This window comes from Seriola aureovittata, chromosome 19 (genome assembly GCF_021018895.1).
Source record: "Seriola aureovittata isolate HTS-2021-v1 ecotype China chromosome 19, ASM2101889v1, whole genome shotgun sequence".
In the NCBI taxonomy this organism is placed as follows: Eukaryota; Metazoa; Chordata; class Actinopteri; order Carangiformes; family Carangidae; genus Seriola; species Seriola aureovittata.
The window spans coordinates 22,053,492-22,071,902 of record NC_079382.1 but is presented as its reverse complement, the minus strand read 5'-3'; the positions used below and the strand labels follow the sequence as shown (position 1 = coordinate 22,071,902).

The 18,411-nt window shown below is 44.5% G+C and overlaps 1 protein-coding gene across 1 annotated transcript in view; it reads left to right on the top strand.

The window, feature by feature from the left end:
• myo6a (myosin VIa) overlaps positions 1–18,411 on the top strand; it is a 112,022-nt gene that overhangs the window by 87,851 nt on the left and 5,760 nt on the right. Inside the window, exons 26-34 of the mRNA XM_056404565.1 lie at positions 169–377; positions 2,975–3,053; positions 6,754–6,914; positions 7,851–7,889; positions 9,137–9,172; positions 10,368–10,406; positions 13,223–13,326; positions 16,458–16,589; positions 17,889–17,915. Coding sequence (XP_056260540.1) covers positions 169–377; positions 2,975–3,053; positions 6,754–6,914; positions 7,851–7,889; positions 9,137–9,172; positions 10,368–10,406; positions 13,223–13,326; positions 16,458–16,589; positions 17,889–17,915 — 826 coding nt within the window. The remainder of the gene's footprint in view (positions 1–168; positions 378–2,974; positions 3,054–6,753; positions 6,915–7,850; positions 7,890–9,136; positions 9,173–10,367; positions 10,407–13,222; positions 13,327–16,457; positions 16,590–17,888; positions 17,916–18,411) is intronic.

Below are 18,411 nucleotides of genomic sequence, written 5' to 3'. Positions count from 1 at the left end.
ACTCTGTTAAAATGGTGCCGAGCAGCAGGAACCAAGACACCATGGTAAACCACGTCCAGATTATGACGTCGGCTGATGATCATTTTCATTATTGATTAATCTGCTGGTTTCCTGCTGCGCTCCTGAAAACTTTGTTCTCAGTAGATTCTGTTTGTTGTTTTCTGTCAGAGCACCATCATGACCCGGATCGACATCGACCACGAGTACCAGGGGCTGGTGACCCGGTCGGAGCAGCTGCTCACGGCCATGCAGAACAAGAAGAAGGAGGAGGAGGAGAGGGAGCGGCTGCGACGCATCCAGGAGGAGATGGACAGGGAGAGGAAGAGGAGGGAGGAGGAGGAGCAGCGCCGCAAGCAGGAGGAGGAGGACCGGCGACTGTAAGTGTTTCTGCTTTCACGTACGTAACCAGGTTTTTTTCTGACCTCTCCTCAGGCTGCGGTGGACAAACACATTTCTTTAAAGGTGCCCAACAGGGATTTACATAATGAGATTGCCACTTGAAAAGGATTTATTTTTATAGAAGCTATAAAGTGTTATCAGGCTGAGTTGTTGCTTCTCTGTACTTGGCTCTCCTCAGTTGTCGGCGGCGATTTACACCCGGCGCCGCTCCAGCTCCCCCAGTGTCCGTCAGTACAGCAGAACAGTGGCGAGCGCCTCCGAGTTCTGATTAAACAGTTTGACAAACATCGTCCGTGTCCAGGCGACGTCACGTTCAAACTCTGGCTCAGCGATGTCAAACATTTTTTATTAACTAATTTAAATCTGGAGTCAGTTGATGCCCCAAATCTTCCTGCAGTTTCACACAGAAGGCTGACAGTTTGGATTAGTTTAGGATATAAACACTGTGCTGGAGAGGAAGGAAACCCTGTGAGCTTATACAAGGTCCTCCCCTTCATTTTGAGTCAGACACTGCCAAGATGGCGACGGTGGAGCAGCTCACTCTGAGCCACAGCGGCTCGTCCATCTTTATTAACAGTCTGTGGTAAAGGCGTATTTCGCTGTCGACTGTCTTTGTCACTTCTGTTCACACCCAGGATCTCTGATGGGTGTGGTCAGACGTGTGCTCTGTATCGTCTGTAGCCACGCCCAACAGTGATGTCATCGTGTACTGACCACACCCTGGAGTACACCTGTGATTGATTGCAGGTTTCAGTACAGTCTGCTTCATGGTTTGTGTTCAGTTTTCAAGGAGAGAGAAAGATCACGTGACTCGTCTGAAACACACAACAACCCTCCATCAGCTAACACAGCAAATACAATGCATGCTGGGAAATACTTTAATGAACTAAAATGTCTCGGAGCCGCTTAATGTGTCGTTCAGTGCAGCAGCCTGTTTCTCTCTCGCCGCCTGTTTCCTAAACGACACCGTGTGAGATCCCGGTGAGGTTTTCAATCTATCAGACGCTGCACACGATCACGCGGAAAATTTCATTTCCTCCCCAGATTGCGGCAGACACATTCTTCTGTCAGGTTTGACCCCCACAGCCCTCCCCTCGCTCAGCGTTATGGGGGGTGGGGGGGGGGATCTTCTGTGAGGACTGATGGGGCCATTGTGTTCGTCACAAACCACTACCCGCTAATATAAGACATTAGAGACGACAGCCCCAGATTTTATGACCCACTTTCCCTTTTCCTTCCCGCTCCTCCTCCGGCGAGTTATGAACTCCCAGGATTCACCTGGAGGTCGCAGACTGAAGGTCGTGAGAGCAGAAGAGTGTCGGCCGCATCAGAGGAACTCCATAAAGCCACTGACCCTGTGATATAGGATTTCCCCTTTTCATCACAGATCCAGTGCAGCTTCAGTCCAAACAGTATTTATAGGGACGTGCTAAAAGCTGCCGGTGGATGGAAATGTCTCCCAGCTCCTCCTCACAACCTGCTGCTGCTTCTTTCTTTCAGGCTTTTGGCTGATGTTTCTATTTAGAGCCGTTTGCAGCGGCAGAATAACCTTCAATTCCTCGATGACGAGAGAGAAGGAGCGGCCGGGGGGAAGTGGAGCAGATGTTGAAGCTCTAGCGATCCGACAAAAAATAAAACGACAGAGCAAGAAAGTAAATAACAGTTTAAGAGCAAATGAAACACAAACACATTCAGCGTCGTTTCATCCAAGTGGAGCTCAGACAGTGAGATGATCAATTAATCATTTAGTGTTTTGACAGAAAATTAATCTGCAACTGTTCTGAAAACTGATTAATCGTCTGTCGCTCAGTCACATGATGCAGCTGCATTTTTAACGAGCTTTCACGTGAATGTTATCAGTGACAGCTGTTTAACATCTAACGATGACGACGGTCCGTTCATGAATCTGTCGTTTCAGTCGTCGTATGTGTCGACCCTCCTCCGGTTCCCACCCGGGGCTGTTCTGAGATGAGGTTCGTCTCTTTTCCCATTAAAACTGCCTCTGATTTCCCAGCATGCAAAGCGCCCAGAGCAGGTGTGAATCTCTAAAAGGAGCGTGTTGAAACTCTGTGAGGCGTTCAGGAACAAGTACCAATGTTTAAAAGTTTCGGTTTCTATTTTTAACGTCTGAAGTTTCAACTTGACTTAATTTGTCATTTCAACGACACTGTAAAAAAATAATACACAAATAATAATTACAAGTTTTTACGCCTCAGAATTGTAAATGTATTTAAGAAACACCTACGTAAAGAAACGGTGAGTCGTCACTTTTCCTGTCAAAGGAAAGACGTCGGGATGAAGTGATATATTCTGCCTCTTCCTCTTTTCTGTCTTTATCTTCTGTTTCTCTTCTGTCTTTGTCTGTCGTCTTTTTTATTTATTCTCCTTCACTGCTCCTTCTCCATTTCCTCTTTTCCTTGTCTCACACTCCATCTGTTCCTTTATCTCTTCCTCTTAATGTCTCCACGTCTCTTCCTCTCTGTCTCATTTGTCTACTGGCTTTATCTTTCCTTCTTTACTCTCTCTGCGCACATCTTTCATCATCCCTTTCTTTCTTCTTGCCCCCTCCCATCAGGAAATCCGAGATGGAGCTGAAGAGGAAGCAGGAAGAGGAGGAGAGGAAGAGGCGGGAGGAGGAGGAGAGGAGGATTCAGGTGGGTGTTGTGGTGTGTTGCTGCAGGCGTCCAGCAGACAGCAGGCGTCCAGCAGACAGCAGGCGTCCAGCAGACAGCAGCCCTCTGCTGGCCTCTGATGTTTGGAGACGGTTTAAACCACTGAGTTCAGCACAAAGGTGCCAAACAACAACGAGCTGAGAAATACAGACCGGTTTATTCAAAGCTTGAAAATGTTGTTGTGTGTAAGTGATTTTAACAAGAAGCAGGAGTTCGGTTGCTGCTGTTTGCAAAGTTAAATTGGAGTTTCGGGGGGAAAGAAATCGTCTGTGTGAAGGAGGCCGACAGTTTGAAACCACGGACACCATATTTCTCTAAACCTTAAAGAGCAGCTTCACAGCTCGAAAAGTTTGATCAATCTTATTTATTTGAAATGACAAATGAGTGAGTTTTGTACCAGACAGCGAAACTTTATCAGAAAGAAAACTGGCGTCCTCGTCCAGACGTAGAGTCGGCAGAAGTCGCAGTAGTGGAACTGCAGTCTGGAGGAAAAGCAGTTTAAATTAAGAACATAAAATATAATAGTATGTAAATATTAAGTGTGATAAGAGAAGGTTTGATAAGACTTCAGCTCTATTTGCTTTAAGAGGAGTTTTTCTAATCAGTGATTCCACGGCGTCATGAAATGTTCTGCCGTCATCGTTTTCTGACTCGACACAATTTGAAACAAGCACCTGAACTGAAAACTGCCGCAGACAACATCAGTAATTCAGTCTAAATGAAGGAAAATAATAAAACGAGCGAAGCTGAAGGAAAGAGTTTGGTTCCTGCTGGAACATGTGATCGTTTCTCTGCAACACAAAACTTTTAAGAAGAGTTGAACCTTTACACGTCAGATTCATGAGCTGAAGGTTCCTGCAGTTTAAACACAGACTTTAAAGCCTCAGCGTTGGGACTGTGGGTGATGTGTGTCCCTGCGTTTGTGTCCTCGTCCTCGCAGATCTGTCTTTGCGGGACTAGCGAGTCGAAGCCCTGAAATCCCTCCTGCGCAGCTCTGCTTTTCTCTAATCTATTTTCTATCTGTTCTGGCAGCAACATGGCCGCACTTTATCTCTCTCCATCACACTGTGTAATGGCTCGCTCTGTCACTGTGTGTCTGTGAGAGTCTGCTCACTGCTGTCTTTGTGAGGACCCGTTTAAGTGTGACTCCTTCAGAGTGAAGACATTTCCTGTGTTGATGACTTCATAGTTTCCAGGGAACTGCAGGTTAAAGCAGACATCTATAATCAAGACTCAGGACTTTTATTTTCTTAAAGGAAGTAAAGTAATCAGCCAATGTGACGAGATTATTTCAACACAAATCAACATGCAACCTTTGCCAGGAAAATTTTTAACGTTTTTTTTTTTTGTTTGTTTGTTTATTTGTTTTTTCATCTTTAAAAACAGTCCTGAGAGGAAAACAGAAAAATATATTTTTTTAAATTTTATATTTTTTAAAAATTTATTTTATTTTATTTTTTATCTGTAAAAACAACGTCTGAGAGGAAAGTGAATTTTTTTTTCTGGGAATAAAAAAAAAAAAAATTTTTTACCCCAAAAATGGCCCTGGCAAAAAAACCCAAAAAACAATTCACTTGCCCCTCAGGGCTTCCGTACATCTCTGAAGGGACACACACACAGCTGTGCTGGTGCTCGCTCTTGGCTTCGTGGTTGTGTCTTCACATGCGTCATGATGCAAAGTGCTTGAGGCTTGTGTGTGGAAATCTACACGTACACACAGATTCAGGCCACTTTACGTTTCTTCTTCGTGTTGGCGAAGCAGGTTTTTACGGGTCACGTAGTTCTTACGTTTCATCCGGCGCGTCTCCGTCCGGCTCAGCTGTTTCTGCTGCGGCTGGTTCCTCTGGTTCCCCCGGAGCATCGACCCGGGCCCGGATCAAGAGCAGATTTTTAGTAGCGATCGGAGGCCGAACAGATCAAAGCCTGGGGCCCCAGGCCCGGGGCCCGGAGCCCCGGGCTGGGTTACCCACAAATCAATCCCCTGCGCTTCCATCAGCTCAGAGCTGTTGGTCTTCTCAGCACGTTCACTCTCTAAATATTCATGTCTCTCTGCAGAGTGGAGCGGGGCTCATATGATGTCGAGCGTTTGGAAGTGACATGTCGATTGTCCGGATCCATGAGTCCAGAAAGCTGCTTTAAAAACGTGATTTGCAGATTCTGTTTACCTGCAGATCTCAGGCTGCAGTCGCCCTGTGAGACTGTAGCCTGTATGACTCACTGACTGATCTGTGATCAGACGCTCAGCGGGGGCTGAAACCTCCGTGTTTGTTTTATTTACAGTCAAGGAAATCGTTCCTGAGCTGATGAAAAACACCTGAACACAATCACAATGATCCATCAGAAAGTAGCAGCTCAAAGAAATCTCAACTTATCCCTGGAATTTCCAGTAAAGACACAGCCATGATCAGATGAAACGAAGCCTGAAACAGAGAGTAAACTGCGAGCAGCTGCTTAATAAATTACAAGGAGCTCACCAGTTTTTCCTCTTGATGTGAAGAATAAATACGTTTTAATATCACAATATTAAAATTAAGTAATACTTTAAAAAAGAATAAACTAACTAATGAAAAATATAAACGTATGTCTCATGTAGCATTTTTCAAATATATAAAATTTGTCTTTGCAACAAAATCGTTGCTACTTCTAAAGTGAATTATATGTAATTTGTAAAATTACTATATTATATTATATTATACATAAAAATACATATAATAACAATATAGCAAAAGGACAATAATCATGTTTATATTTTTGGTCTTTTGTTATTTTGATTTTTTTATCATAATATATTTTTATTAAATGTATTATTCTATTATATTTTCTATTCTAAATGGATTCTTGTAAGAGAAGGGAAAAAATCATTAAAGAAAATCACGTCGTGGTTTAACAAACATTATTAACTGAATCTAAAACAAACTGAAGCTAATGAATGAAACACCGTCACTTCTGTCCTTCCTGACTCGGTCAAGGAGCCGTTTGACTTATGAAAGCCGTCTCCTGAGGAAAGGTGGAAACAGGAGCATTAATCATCCACTTTAGCCCCTCCCCCTCCGCTCGCTGCCCCTCGTCCTTTCTTTAATGAGCGGGACGGAGCAGATGAAGTTTCCTCCTGACCTGCTCTGTTTGTAGGAAGGTTGAAGGGCGTCTGTGTGTTAATGCCAGAGCATCAATCAGGAGTTTTCTGCGTCTGCTGAATACAAACAAGTTACTGGGTCGTGTGTGTGTGTGTGTGTGTGTGTGTGTGTGTGTGTGTGTGTGTGTGTGTGTGTGTGTGTGTGTGTGTGTGTGTGTGTGTGTGTGTGTGTGAGAGAAGTGTGTGTGTGTGAGAGAAGGTGTGTGTGTGTGTGTGTGTGTGAGAGAAGGTGTGTTGTCTTTGTTTCCGGTGAAATTCACTGAAGGTTGAATGACTTTAAGTTTCCAGTGGATTTCAGTTTCTGGCAAACTCGTCAAATGTATTTGAAAATGAAAAGTTTCTGATTTCCCACACTGAGGCCTCTCAAGTGAATGTAGCATTAAATCCACAGTTTACTGGATCTGGCAGCTTTAAAGCTGCAGATGGTCGACCACTCTGACTCCAACACATGAACATATGTTCACTGCAGCACCGACACTCCAGGTGAGCAACGGAGGAATTTTAAATGTAAATGTGTGTGTGTGTGTGTGTGTGTGTGCGCACGCTCAGATGGAGATGGAGCTGCAGCTGCAGGCGGAGCGGGAGGAGGAGGCGTCTCGTCAGACCGTCCTGGAGCAGGAGAGGAGGGACAGGGAGCTGGCGTTGAGGATCGCCCAGAGCGAGGCGGAGCTTATCCCGGAGGAGGTGCAGATCGACGCGGGGCTGCGCAGGTAACGACACACCTGACCCTGTTAGTGCCACAACACTTCTCTGTTTGTTTCCACTTTTCTTGTCCACGTTGTGAAACTGAAACACGGAGGATGCAGTAACGAGCAGGAAGACGGGGAGAGACCGACCTCGGTCTGGAGACACTGAAGCACAGAATGAGTTTAAAAAGAGAAGAAACACCATTAACTTTGCTTAAAGCCATCAGCCAATAAAATTACTGTCCTGAGAAATTGTTTCTGCCCAACCAGAAAAACAAAGTGCTTGGTTGCAGGAAAGACACATTATTAACATGAAAGGACGAGAAACGAGATTTCTGCTTCACAAAATGATGTTTTTTTCCCTTTTCTCTGGTTTTATCTCTAAAAACTGTTAAAATGACACAATCTTTTTGTTTTAAGATATTTTTTTGGAGCATATAAAGCTTTTATTTGAAGAGACAGAGTCCGACCAACAGAAATGATGGTTTATTACATCGTCATTAAAGCTCCAGCTCTTCACTCCTGTTTCATCTGATTATATTTCATCAAAGTGATTGATTAGATCCTGGAACGTGAGACAGTGAAACAGCTTGGAAACAAACCTTCAGTCTGAACTTTCACATAGATCACACACAGTAATGAAAACACAGGGGGGATGATCCTCCGTGTCGCTGCCTCACATGATGTTTGTCCGTCATGTTTCAGTGTGACAGGCTTCAGTTTGTCAGCTGATGCGATGCGTCACTCGCAGAGCGTTGATGGGTCACACAGTCTGTCACATTCACATTTCCTGTTTCAAACTTTGACATGTTGTAAACGGAGAGTCCATCTCGCAGGCTGGAAGCTCTGAGCGCGTTCAGCTGGAGAAACCCACCGATCTCCAGTCCGTCCAGTGTTTAACCATTTTTCTTCTTCTTTGTTTTCTTCTTCTTCCTCTTCTTTTTTTTTTCTTCCTCCCAGCAACGGCTCCTCAGTTCCATCGTCCCCAGAGAGAGCAGCGTAAGACCCGGCGATTTATCCCTTTAATTTAATCCCCAGTCCCACCTGCCTCTGACCTTTCAAACCGTAACCCCCCCCCCCCCCCCCCTTGCCCCCCCCTGCATGCTGTAACAATCTGCCAGCTGAGCACAGATCCTGTTCTGTAACTACGGGATCCTGATATCAACTAACAGACTCACTATTTTAATAGAAAGCACTTTTATTATTATTATTATTATTATTTTACTTTTATTTTGAAATCTGACTTTTATTGTCTAGATTTTTCAAAAGTAATGAGCACCAGTTTTAGCTGTTGCACCAACCTGATCGTCACAAGAGGAAACGTGATCTGGGCCTGTGTTTATCAAACCTCTGAGAATGAAGCGCGTCACGTGACTCACTTCCATCAAAGTGACGAACCTTTAAAAGGAGAATTTAAAGGCACGAGACTCGACCTGCATCAGTTGTTCGGTCTGTGAAGAGAGACATAAACACACACTCTTCCTCTTTCTAATGAACAGTTTAATCAATAACTTCACTCGTTCTGCTGCTACGGCCTCGCCTGCTCTGCTCTGACCAGTAGCTCACGGTGGCTAATGTTAGCAAGCTGTAGATTCAGCTCAGAACATCTGTAATTATCCTGCAGGTGCAGAGACACAGAGACACAGAGATCAACAGACACGAGAAAGAAAAACCCTGTAAAACTACAAACACTCAAAAAGTTACAATCTTAAAAACAAAATGTTCAGTAAATAACATTAAAAAAACAAAGCAGTTGAAAATTTACTGAGACAACAACATTTATAGACGTTAAAAACAGCTGATTCTGCTGATTAACTGACATGAACTGACTCTTCTCCTCTTGTTTCTGTGGTTTAGTTTGTCAGAGAGAAACTTTTCACCGACTTCATCAAACAGTAAAACATCGTGTTCGTTCTGCTGCTGGTAGAAGAAGTAAAACAGAAACAGACAGAAACTAGAAAGGAAAGAAGTGAATTATACATGTATATTACATCAGATACTTTTCATTTGACCAACACAGACCATGATGGAAAAGGTGCACGCTCACCTGTGCGCTGTAGTATTTTCTTAGTTTTTCCTTTTTCAGCAGTTTGATAAACTCTGCCTCGTCCTCTGATCAGAGTTTGGAGGGTGAATCGCTTCTCACTAAGTCTCCGGGGGAAGGAATCACCTCTCCTCCTCTTGATTGGTTTGTTATATTGTGCAGTGCCGCTCCGTCTGATAATCCTATAATCCTCTGTTTACAGCGCTGCTGGATCCTCAAATCTCCAGGGCCTGACCATGTAGGTTTCCTCCTTCACACCGAAACACCTTCAGCTCTGTGTGTGTGTGTGTGTGTGTTAGACGCAGATTCACGGGGCTCGCTACATTTTAGAGAAGCTGCATAAATGAGCTGCACCAGATGTTTTTTACTCAGCGAGCGAGATGTTGAAGAGTCACGGGCGCTTCCTTGAAGCGTTACAGCGGCCTCCGCGCTCGCTGGCGTTGACGCTCGCTGCGGCTCGTGGGCGTCGGCCTCCCACTCAGCCCGCAGCGACCCACACACAGAGTCACTCTGACAGTCATGACTCAGCTGCTGTAGTGGCCACATTACACTGTTACGCTCTGGGAGGATGTTAAAGTGGAGCGTGGCAGCTCTTCATGCTCCGGCTGCTTCCATCCACAGTCCTCTTCTTCTCTGGCAGACGTCAGCGCAGCGTTTTCACTTCCTGAAAACTGAGAGTAAAACACGACCAAACATCCTCAGGAACAAAACCAGTTTTCTTTGACTTTAGTACCAACACACATCTGATGAGTCTCAGAACAACAAGCAGCACTTAAACACAACAGACAGCAGTAAATACAGAGAAGAAGAAGTAAAGAGAAGTAAAGAAGAAGAACAAGCCCACTGAAACTAAAGGCCACACATTCACACAGTTCTTCCTCTCTTTCTCCTCTTCCTCTTTCTCCTCTACATCTCTTTCTCCTCTTCCTCTCTTTCTCCTCTCCATCTCTTTCTCCTCTTCATATCTTTCTCCTCTTCCTCTCTTCCTCCTCTTCATATCTTTCTCCTCTTCATATCTTTCTCCTCTTCCTCTCTTTCTCCTCTTCCTCTTTCTCCTCTACATCTCTTTCTCCTCTCCATCTCTTTCTCCTCTTCCTCTCTCTTTCTCCTCTTCATCTCTTTTTCCTCTTCATCTTTCTCCTCTTCATCTCTTTCTCCTCTCTATCTCTTTCTCCTCTTCATCTCTTTCTCCTCTTCCTCTCTCTTTCTCCTCTCCATCTCTTTCTCCTTTTCATCTCTTTCCTCTTCCTCTCTTTCTCCTCTTCATCATTTTCTCCTCTTCATCTCTTTCTCCTCTTCCTCTCTTTCTCCTCTTCATCTCTTTCTCCTTTTCATCTCTTTTCCTTCTGCTTTGAATATTTCAGTGTTTTGTAGATATGATTATAAAAACGTTTCAGTAACTCTCTTCTTTGCGCCGGCGCCTCGTCCTTTAGGGAAGAAATGGCGAAGGAAATGACGGAACTTCTGGCTCGGTGGGTAGAAGTCGTTCGTAAACGTCTCCACACAATCAATCGCTTGATCTCGTGATTGACAGAATTATTGATAAGAAACAGAAGGATGTGATGCAGAAATCCTCTGAAAGAGTTCAGTTGATTTGGTTGATCGATGAATCTTGATCTTGATTAAAGGGTTAATTCCCTCAAAAACACAAAAACACAATCACATTTAAAATCCTCCTCTTGGTTTTGTTTCCAACCGTCTGTGATTTTAATGATTTAAAGATCAAATCTGTGATTTTCAACAAGGAAGATTTAATGTTTTACTGTTTGTCATGTTCTTGTTGGAGCTCATCAGGTAATTTAATCAGAAATCTTGCGTCTCCTTTGGTGGCGAAGTGAAACCGGATCATTTGTTCCCAGTCGTGTTGATGTCACACTCACACGACACCTGAGAGAGTGACTGAGCACTTTCTCACCAGATTACCAAACGGTATTTTCCGCTTCTTCTTAGCGTGGACGCTAAGTGAGTGGAGTGATGTCAGTTGACGCGATGCCAGCCTCTCCTGCTCCCTCTGCTCGTCCGTCTGCGGCTAATTGGCTCAGGCCGCGACAAACACACTGCGACAGAGAGCGGGAGCAGAAGGTGACTGCGGCGCTCGGCTTAGTTTAGCTCGCCGCCAAAGCCACCGTGTGGCTTCTGGGAACACGGGTCCGAGGCCAGCTCCGGCTAATCGTGAGACGCAGAGCCACCCGATAGGATTAGAGAGGCAGCAGGGTCCCGCCTCCAGCTCCCCGGTGTGCTAAAAAGGGGCAAATCCCGGTCGCGGATTAATCAGGCCTGTCAGCAGCGAGCCAACAGCACGGCCCACAGCTGGAGAGGAGCCGCACGCTTTACACTGTCAACATGTCGTTTTTAATTTAACAGAGCGAGCTGTCGGTCCACGGCGGTCGCTGCTCTTTGACTTCCTGGCGACTGAAGCAGCATGTGTCTGAATGATCCAGCGCTCTGTAGATCGACTGTAGAAACCTTCTCTCTCTCTCCCTCTAACAGTTAACGCTAATCTCAACACACCCCCGACTCTCCTCACCCTAACATCTGCAACAAACCAGTGCTGCTCAAACCTGTCGGATAATGTCTGTGATTCTTGTTCCTGTTGCTCTGATGACTCACAGGTGGGCGGAGTTTACTGTGACGCATGATCCAGGTAGTGTCTGAACTGCTGTTTAACACAGAGAAGTCAAGTCTTGTTGTTTTACCCTGTAACAGTGATGGTCGTCACACATGTCCAGATGTTTTCTCTAATATTCACAGCTGCAGCCTCGTCCTGTTTTGTTTCTTTACCAAGTCAAAAGCTGAGATCTGGAAACACAGTGACACGACTTTAAGAAGTTTTCTCTGGTCTTTAGTTTTCATGCCTCAGCGGCGGCGACCGTCAGATCCGGAGGTTATGTTTTTCGCACCCTGAGGGAACGTCTTCAGATCTGGCACAAACATTCTCTTGGACTCGAGGATGAACTGATTAGATCTGGGTGGGAAAAGGTCAAAGTTCAAGGTCACTGCGACCTCACAAAACACGTTTTCGGGCCATAACTCGCAATTGTGACGCAATATTAGATCAAATGTCTTTAAGGATAAAATGACGTGATGACATTTTATATCCAAAAGGTCAAAGGTCAACTTCACTGTGACATCATAATGTTCTGCAAAAACGCTTCTGGTTTCCCATGAAACACCAGAGAGTTTCACCTTCTTCAAACGAAACATTTTAAAAGAAAACTTCTCTCTCCTTGAGTTTTGTTTCCGTCGCTCTGGCCTCTTGCTCTGTCGGTTATGAAAACAGTGTCTTCGCCAAATAGCAATTTGTCTTTGGCGAGGACGATGTGGTTTAATCTTTTTAAGCGAGAACATTACGACAACGGGTCCAGAAACAAAACCTCCAGGTTAGTTGAACTTATCTGGAAGGAGAAGATTGTAAACATCCATCAGGCGGATCGCTTCAGTGTCGACCTTCTGTGCTCACTGTCGCCACCTTCAAACTGTTGCTTCTACACTGAGGGATTAATACCAACATTTCAGATGTGCTCACTTTCAGTTCGACCTCTACATAAGGTTTAATAACCTGGATAAACTTTTGGTTTGTTCTAACCGGACTGATCGTCTTGTTTCTCTTCATCTGTCGGACTTCTTCTTCTACTCTGTTTCCAGATCTCAGACATTAACTCGGTGGGAACGACGCTCAGATCAGAAAGAGTTATCCTTTGAGTTGGCCTCAGTCTTTGAGCTTCCTGTCATCTGTTCTGCCGTTTCACTGTATTGGAGAATATTTGAGTGTAAGTGATAAAACAGCTGCACCACAAGTCTTAGTCACAGAGGCTGTGCAGTATTTTAATCTTACTCATCTCCGCTTAGAAAAACCCCAGAAGCCCTTTGTAATAAAATACTCCAAACCATAAAAGCAAAGTTAATGTAACAGGACTTTGACTCTGCTGTTGTGTCTGTCGTCTCTTTCCTCTGAACAGAAAGCTGAAGTGTAGTTTGTGTCAGGGTCAGAGTCGTCGAGCAGAATTAGAAGTAAACATTGGAACATCTGTGACGACTTTAACTGGGAGCTGGTGCAACGTTAGTTATTATTACACATCTTCACAAATAAAAACTCCACCGTACGTCTACTCTCGGTAAACTCCACCCACCTGGTTCTTCTCTACAACTGAATAAATGACTTGCAAATCCTTTTTGACCCAAGTGAGTAACCCCGCCCTCTCCCCTGCTGCCGGCGTCCATCAGTTCCCTCCCGTGGGTCTCTTGATGCTGACTTCCTGCGTCCCTCTTGTCTGTTTTGCTGTGTCAGAGGTCCACAGGTTCAGGCCTCCAAGGCTGCTGCCGGCGCCAAGAAGTACGAGCTGAGCAAGTGGAAGTACGCCGAGCTGCGGGACGCCATCAATACCTCATGTGGTGAGTGTCACCGTCTCACACAACACGGCGGAGTCCAGAGTGGCTGCAGAAGAAGAGGTTTCTCATACTTTAGTCCAGAGTGATTTTCAATGACTTGGATGCTCATGGTCCCCAGAGGAACATTTCAGCAGTTTGTTCTAGTGCCACCATCAGGTCAAACCTTCCACTTAACAAACACTTTAGTCCATGAGAAGATATCTCAAATTGATGCCTAGGTTTTAATTTGTTTACAGTATTCATGGTGTCCAGAGGATGAATTCCCCCCTGATCTTCCCTAGAGTTTGAACCCTCAGAACTTTCCCTGGCTGAATTTCATAAGTAAAAACAAAACAAACAAAAGATGTTTAAACAGTTATTTGCAAATTCTCATGAAATGTTGTTATGCATATTCCTAATCCCCAGGGGTTGAATCTAAATGTCTATAGTATCTTTTCACTGGTGCTATCAGACCAAAATTTCCAGCTGTAAACATGAAATATCAAGTTCTAGTAAATTTCCACTGAGTACATTCATGCTCCTGAGAGGATGAACCCTTCCCATTTTCGTCACATTTTCACATTGCATAGTATTAAAATCTAATAGGCAGATTAACATACGTTTTGATTCCTGCTCCCCAGAGGATTTTCTTCATCACTTCATCAGTTTTCCTCTAGCACCAAAATATCAACTATGAGCAGCTATGATCTCATAACTTAACAGCAGATTCCTATGAAGCCTTTTGAGCACAATCATACTCCCCAGAGGATACATCGGTTGGCTTCAATGAGACTGATGCTCCATGCATCAGTCTCTGCAAAGACTAGCGGCCAGACTTTTTACTGTTCTTGATCCTCGAAGGATGAATTCAAATGTGTAAATATTAACTTTGAGCACACAACGTTTCATAATCTGACAGACTGCCATAAAACTTAATGACCAAATTCATGCTCCCCCGAAGACGAACTACCCTTTGACGGTTGTTTAACCCCATGACCTTTGCTTCAGCAGCCCTGTGAGGACTCTGAGAACAGCTGTAAGTTGTTTGTTCTGAATGTTAACTCCTCTCAAATGTCTCACTTTCCAAACCACTTACCTTTTTTATTTTTGTAAACGCTGCCTGGTTTTTATGAGCACTTCTCCCGTGTGGGAGTGAGTTGCTGGTCGAGCAGGACACAGTACAACTCTCTCCAACAAAACTCATCGTGGTGATACGACAGCTGGAGCCTGTTTATTGCAAAATGTGACAATACCAGGTAGCATCATGGTTACATATCGAACAGCTGCGAACTACTTCACTTTTACATTGACCTTTAAAAAGTAGTCGACGATTTCATCCAGGGCAGAATCGTTGTTATGTCATTTTAATAAGTTGATGAATAAAAAAGTGAGACCATGGATGATTACAGTCAGAGCCACAACGCAGAAGATCCTTTAATTACATGAGCAAGAAAAGGCTGAATTCAGTCTGTGAAAGGAGGGAAGGGAAGCGAGCACGGGGCAACTGTGGTCCTAGTCTGGCACAACACCCTCACTAATAACACCTGCTGCCAGATAGGCTTCACCTTTACAGTAATTATTCCAAGGTCGCTCAGTTAATTTGCAAAATGTATATTAATGTTGAGTTGATTAATGTTATAATATGAAAGTTAAACACAACAAGCAGAAGTCTGTCCCTTTAATGAGTAATTTCACTTTTAATTCTTTCACTCTTTTGAGAGAAATGTGTTTTTTTAAGAGTTAAACCAGAAGATTTGTCGTCACTCATCTCAGAACAGTTTTACCGGTTAGCTTAGCTTAGCTTAGCATGAAGACTGGAACCAGGGAAACCGCTAAAAACACACGTTATATCTTATTTGTTTAATCTGGACAGAAACAACAAAGTATATTTCCATAAATGTCGACCTGTTCCTTTAAGTAATGTTTTGAATGCAGGAGTTGTAGTTTTGCTTCTGTGCAACAACAGAAGAAACGACAGGAAGCGTCTGATAGTGGATGTAAATATCCGCCTCCTCGGCTGATTATGACTCAGTGTTAAAGGTAAAAAGCCGATGTGAGACTATCCACCACTTTCCTTTTTATTCTTCTCATAATATTGAGTTTAACCTGAGAGCTCACCCGTCCTCATCCACGCGCCAGGAGAGCGTGGAGGACAGGAGGGTCGCCGCCCGCCGGCGCCGCAGAAATTAATGTGCGGTGAAGCGGCGGCGGCGGCGGCCTGTGGGCAGCCGCAATATAAACACACACAAATGACCCGGTTAGCTGTTAACACGCCGCTCAGCTCGCCACCCAGACAGAGGAGATCGAATACTGATGTGGTCACGTCCGCCGCTCACGATGATCTGCAGCTGCAGCACAGCGACGAGTGGCTGTTGACACCTGCCATGTTCTGGATTATTCTGCTGGTTTCAGCTCAGCACAGTAAATGTCTCTCTCTCCCTCTCACCGTTTGTCTGCCCCCAAAGTATTTTTGTTCAGTTGACGTTACCTAAGCACTTAGTGTGCATTAAGCATCTCATCGCACACTGTTAGCCTCTGCGCTGGATGATAAATTGAATGTGTGTTGTTTTGTTTTTTCTTCTTTCCACTAAAGTCATTTATCTGAATCATCTGGATGTTTTATCTTAGTGCTCCCAGCTGTGTGAAATGTCTTTTGTCTGAGTGTGTGTGTGTGTGTGTGTGTGTGTGTGTGTGTGTGTGTGTGTGTGTGTGTGTGTGTGTGTCGGTTTGTGATAATAATTGAAGTCAGAAGTTTGGAGGGGAAATGATCAATACATCGTCTGATGCGAAGGTGTTGAAAAGAATTTAAGTTTTGACCTGATGATGGCGCCAGAGGAAAAGTCAGAATCATCAAGGTTATTATGGTTCATCGTCAGGGGAACATGAATATCTGTTAACGGAGGGAAATCAGGAGGATTGTTTCGCCTCTGTCTCAGTTGTTGCATCAGGGTTCATCATGTAGGAACCTCGACCTTCATGGAAATCCATCCAGAAGCTGTTAAGACGTTTCAGACTGGAACATCTGACTGAACATGTTTTAGCATTTTGCAGAGAAATATTCTGTGTTCTCAAAGTTCATCTGCCCAGACAAATAAAAATTGGCATTTACTTTATTTATTCATTTTAAATGCAACTTGTGAATGTGTCGCCTCCAGACATCGAGCTTCTGGCCGCTTGCAGGGAGGAGTTTCACCGCCGGCTCAAAGTCTACCACGCCTGGAAGTCAAAGAACAAGAAGAGGAACACAGAGACGGAGCAGAGGGCGCCGAAATCTGTCACCGACTACGGTACGACAACAAAACACACTGACACGACGCGACACGACACGACGCGACACGACACGACAGCGCTAGTGTTTTAAATGTGTGTTGGTTTCTTCACTTGCAGGATTCTGAGCTCCCACAGTGTTAATGTGAATGTTTCTTTAATGATGTTTTGTTGTTCGGCTGCTTCACTCTTCAGTTCTGAGGTGTGATTCCTCGCTTCAGAGTTCCTCACTCACAACAACAAGGGGATTTAAGCTTCTATTCAACTTCACACTGTCATGATTTAAAGTCTCGAAAAGCTGACGAACTCTCTGTCTCGAGACATTTGAAAATTAATTTGAAGATTCATTAAAACTTAAGCATCAGTTTGATCACGCGGATCAGAAAGCTGTGGTTGTGTTTTCATAAATCTCATTCACCGGAGCTCCGCCAAAAACAGTTGAGCCTGGTTCAACACGAACACGTTGTTTCTGCCGTTTAACTCACAACCTCAAAGACAGAAGATGAAATAGTCGCCACCTTGTTAAGTTTTAGTTTAAGTTGTAAAATCCTGTGTGAGAGTTTCAAAAACGTCCGTGCAGCTTGTGATGAGGCTTCACATGTAAGAGCTGTTACTGAATCTGGACACGCAGCCTCTGATTTAATAATAAAACTGTAATAATGGATCCAAATGAAGTTTTATGGACAATTGTAGGTTGTGTAGACTGAGAATCACACTATCAGGAAAACCAGTGTTATTATTTAGATGCAGTTTCCCGCCTTATTTCCCGTCTGCTTTTCATCACATCGTCGTCACGTCGCTCTAAAAGTCACATGTTCGCTGGCGTGAAGTTTTAGTGCCGTGCACTCGTCCTCCCTGCAGGTTCTTCTTTTCTAAATAGAAGTTCATGTGTTGAACGTCACTTTTGTAATTACAGCGTCCGTCATCGTCTCATCATTAATCAAACGTAACGAAGCTGAGCTCGTCAGGTTTAAACCTCAGACTTCTTCTTTAAACGGTTCACTGAGCATCTTTATTGTTTCCAGAGTGTCGGGAATAAACTGTACAGCTGCACTGAAGCAGGATTATTTAGGAAACAGAAAAACATGAGATTTAATTCTTCTACTCTTCTATCATGAACACGTCACTAACGAAGGACGGTGATGACGAGCTGCAGTCTGAGCGTGTTCAGCTCAGTGATCATCGTGTGTGTGTGTAACTGTTTATGTTTTCATTGTCTTGTCTGAATCACGTGTCACATCATCTCACGTGTCATTGTTGCTGCTGTTGCATCACTTCCTGCCGTGTCTGTCCGTGTAACCTGGCATGTTTACTTTCAGATCATGCACCTCCTGTGAGAACAGCATGTAAGTGGTCCTCCAGTGTGTCACTGCACTAACCGCAGAGCTACCCCCCCCCCCCCCCCCCCCCCTACTAACCCCCTCCCCAAACCCAATAGAGGTCCGCTCTTAACTGGGATCAGGTTCTGTGCTTTGTCGCTGCTCCGTTCGAGGGAGAAGTTGCTCTTTTTTTCAGGATGGGTGGATGGGTTTCCATGGCAACCTCTATAGAGACGTGTGTGGAAGAGATTATTTGAACAATTTTGCGGCATGATGCCGCCGTTTCGTCTTTTTATGACCGGGTGCACCGGTGCCAGCTCTCGCCCATTTGTGCGCCGCCTCACAGACAGCTATAACAGTTTGATAAAGAGCCGAGGTAATTCCTCCGAGCTCTTAAGGCTGCTGTTATTGATACTCCCACACGGAGCCCTTCTCAGGGAGGAGAGAGAGAGAGAGAGAGAGAGAGAGAGAGAGAGAGAGAGGACAGAAGGCTTTCAGGGCAGTTCGCCTGGCTTGTGTTTGG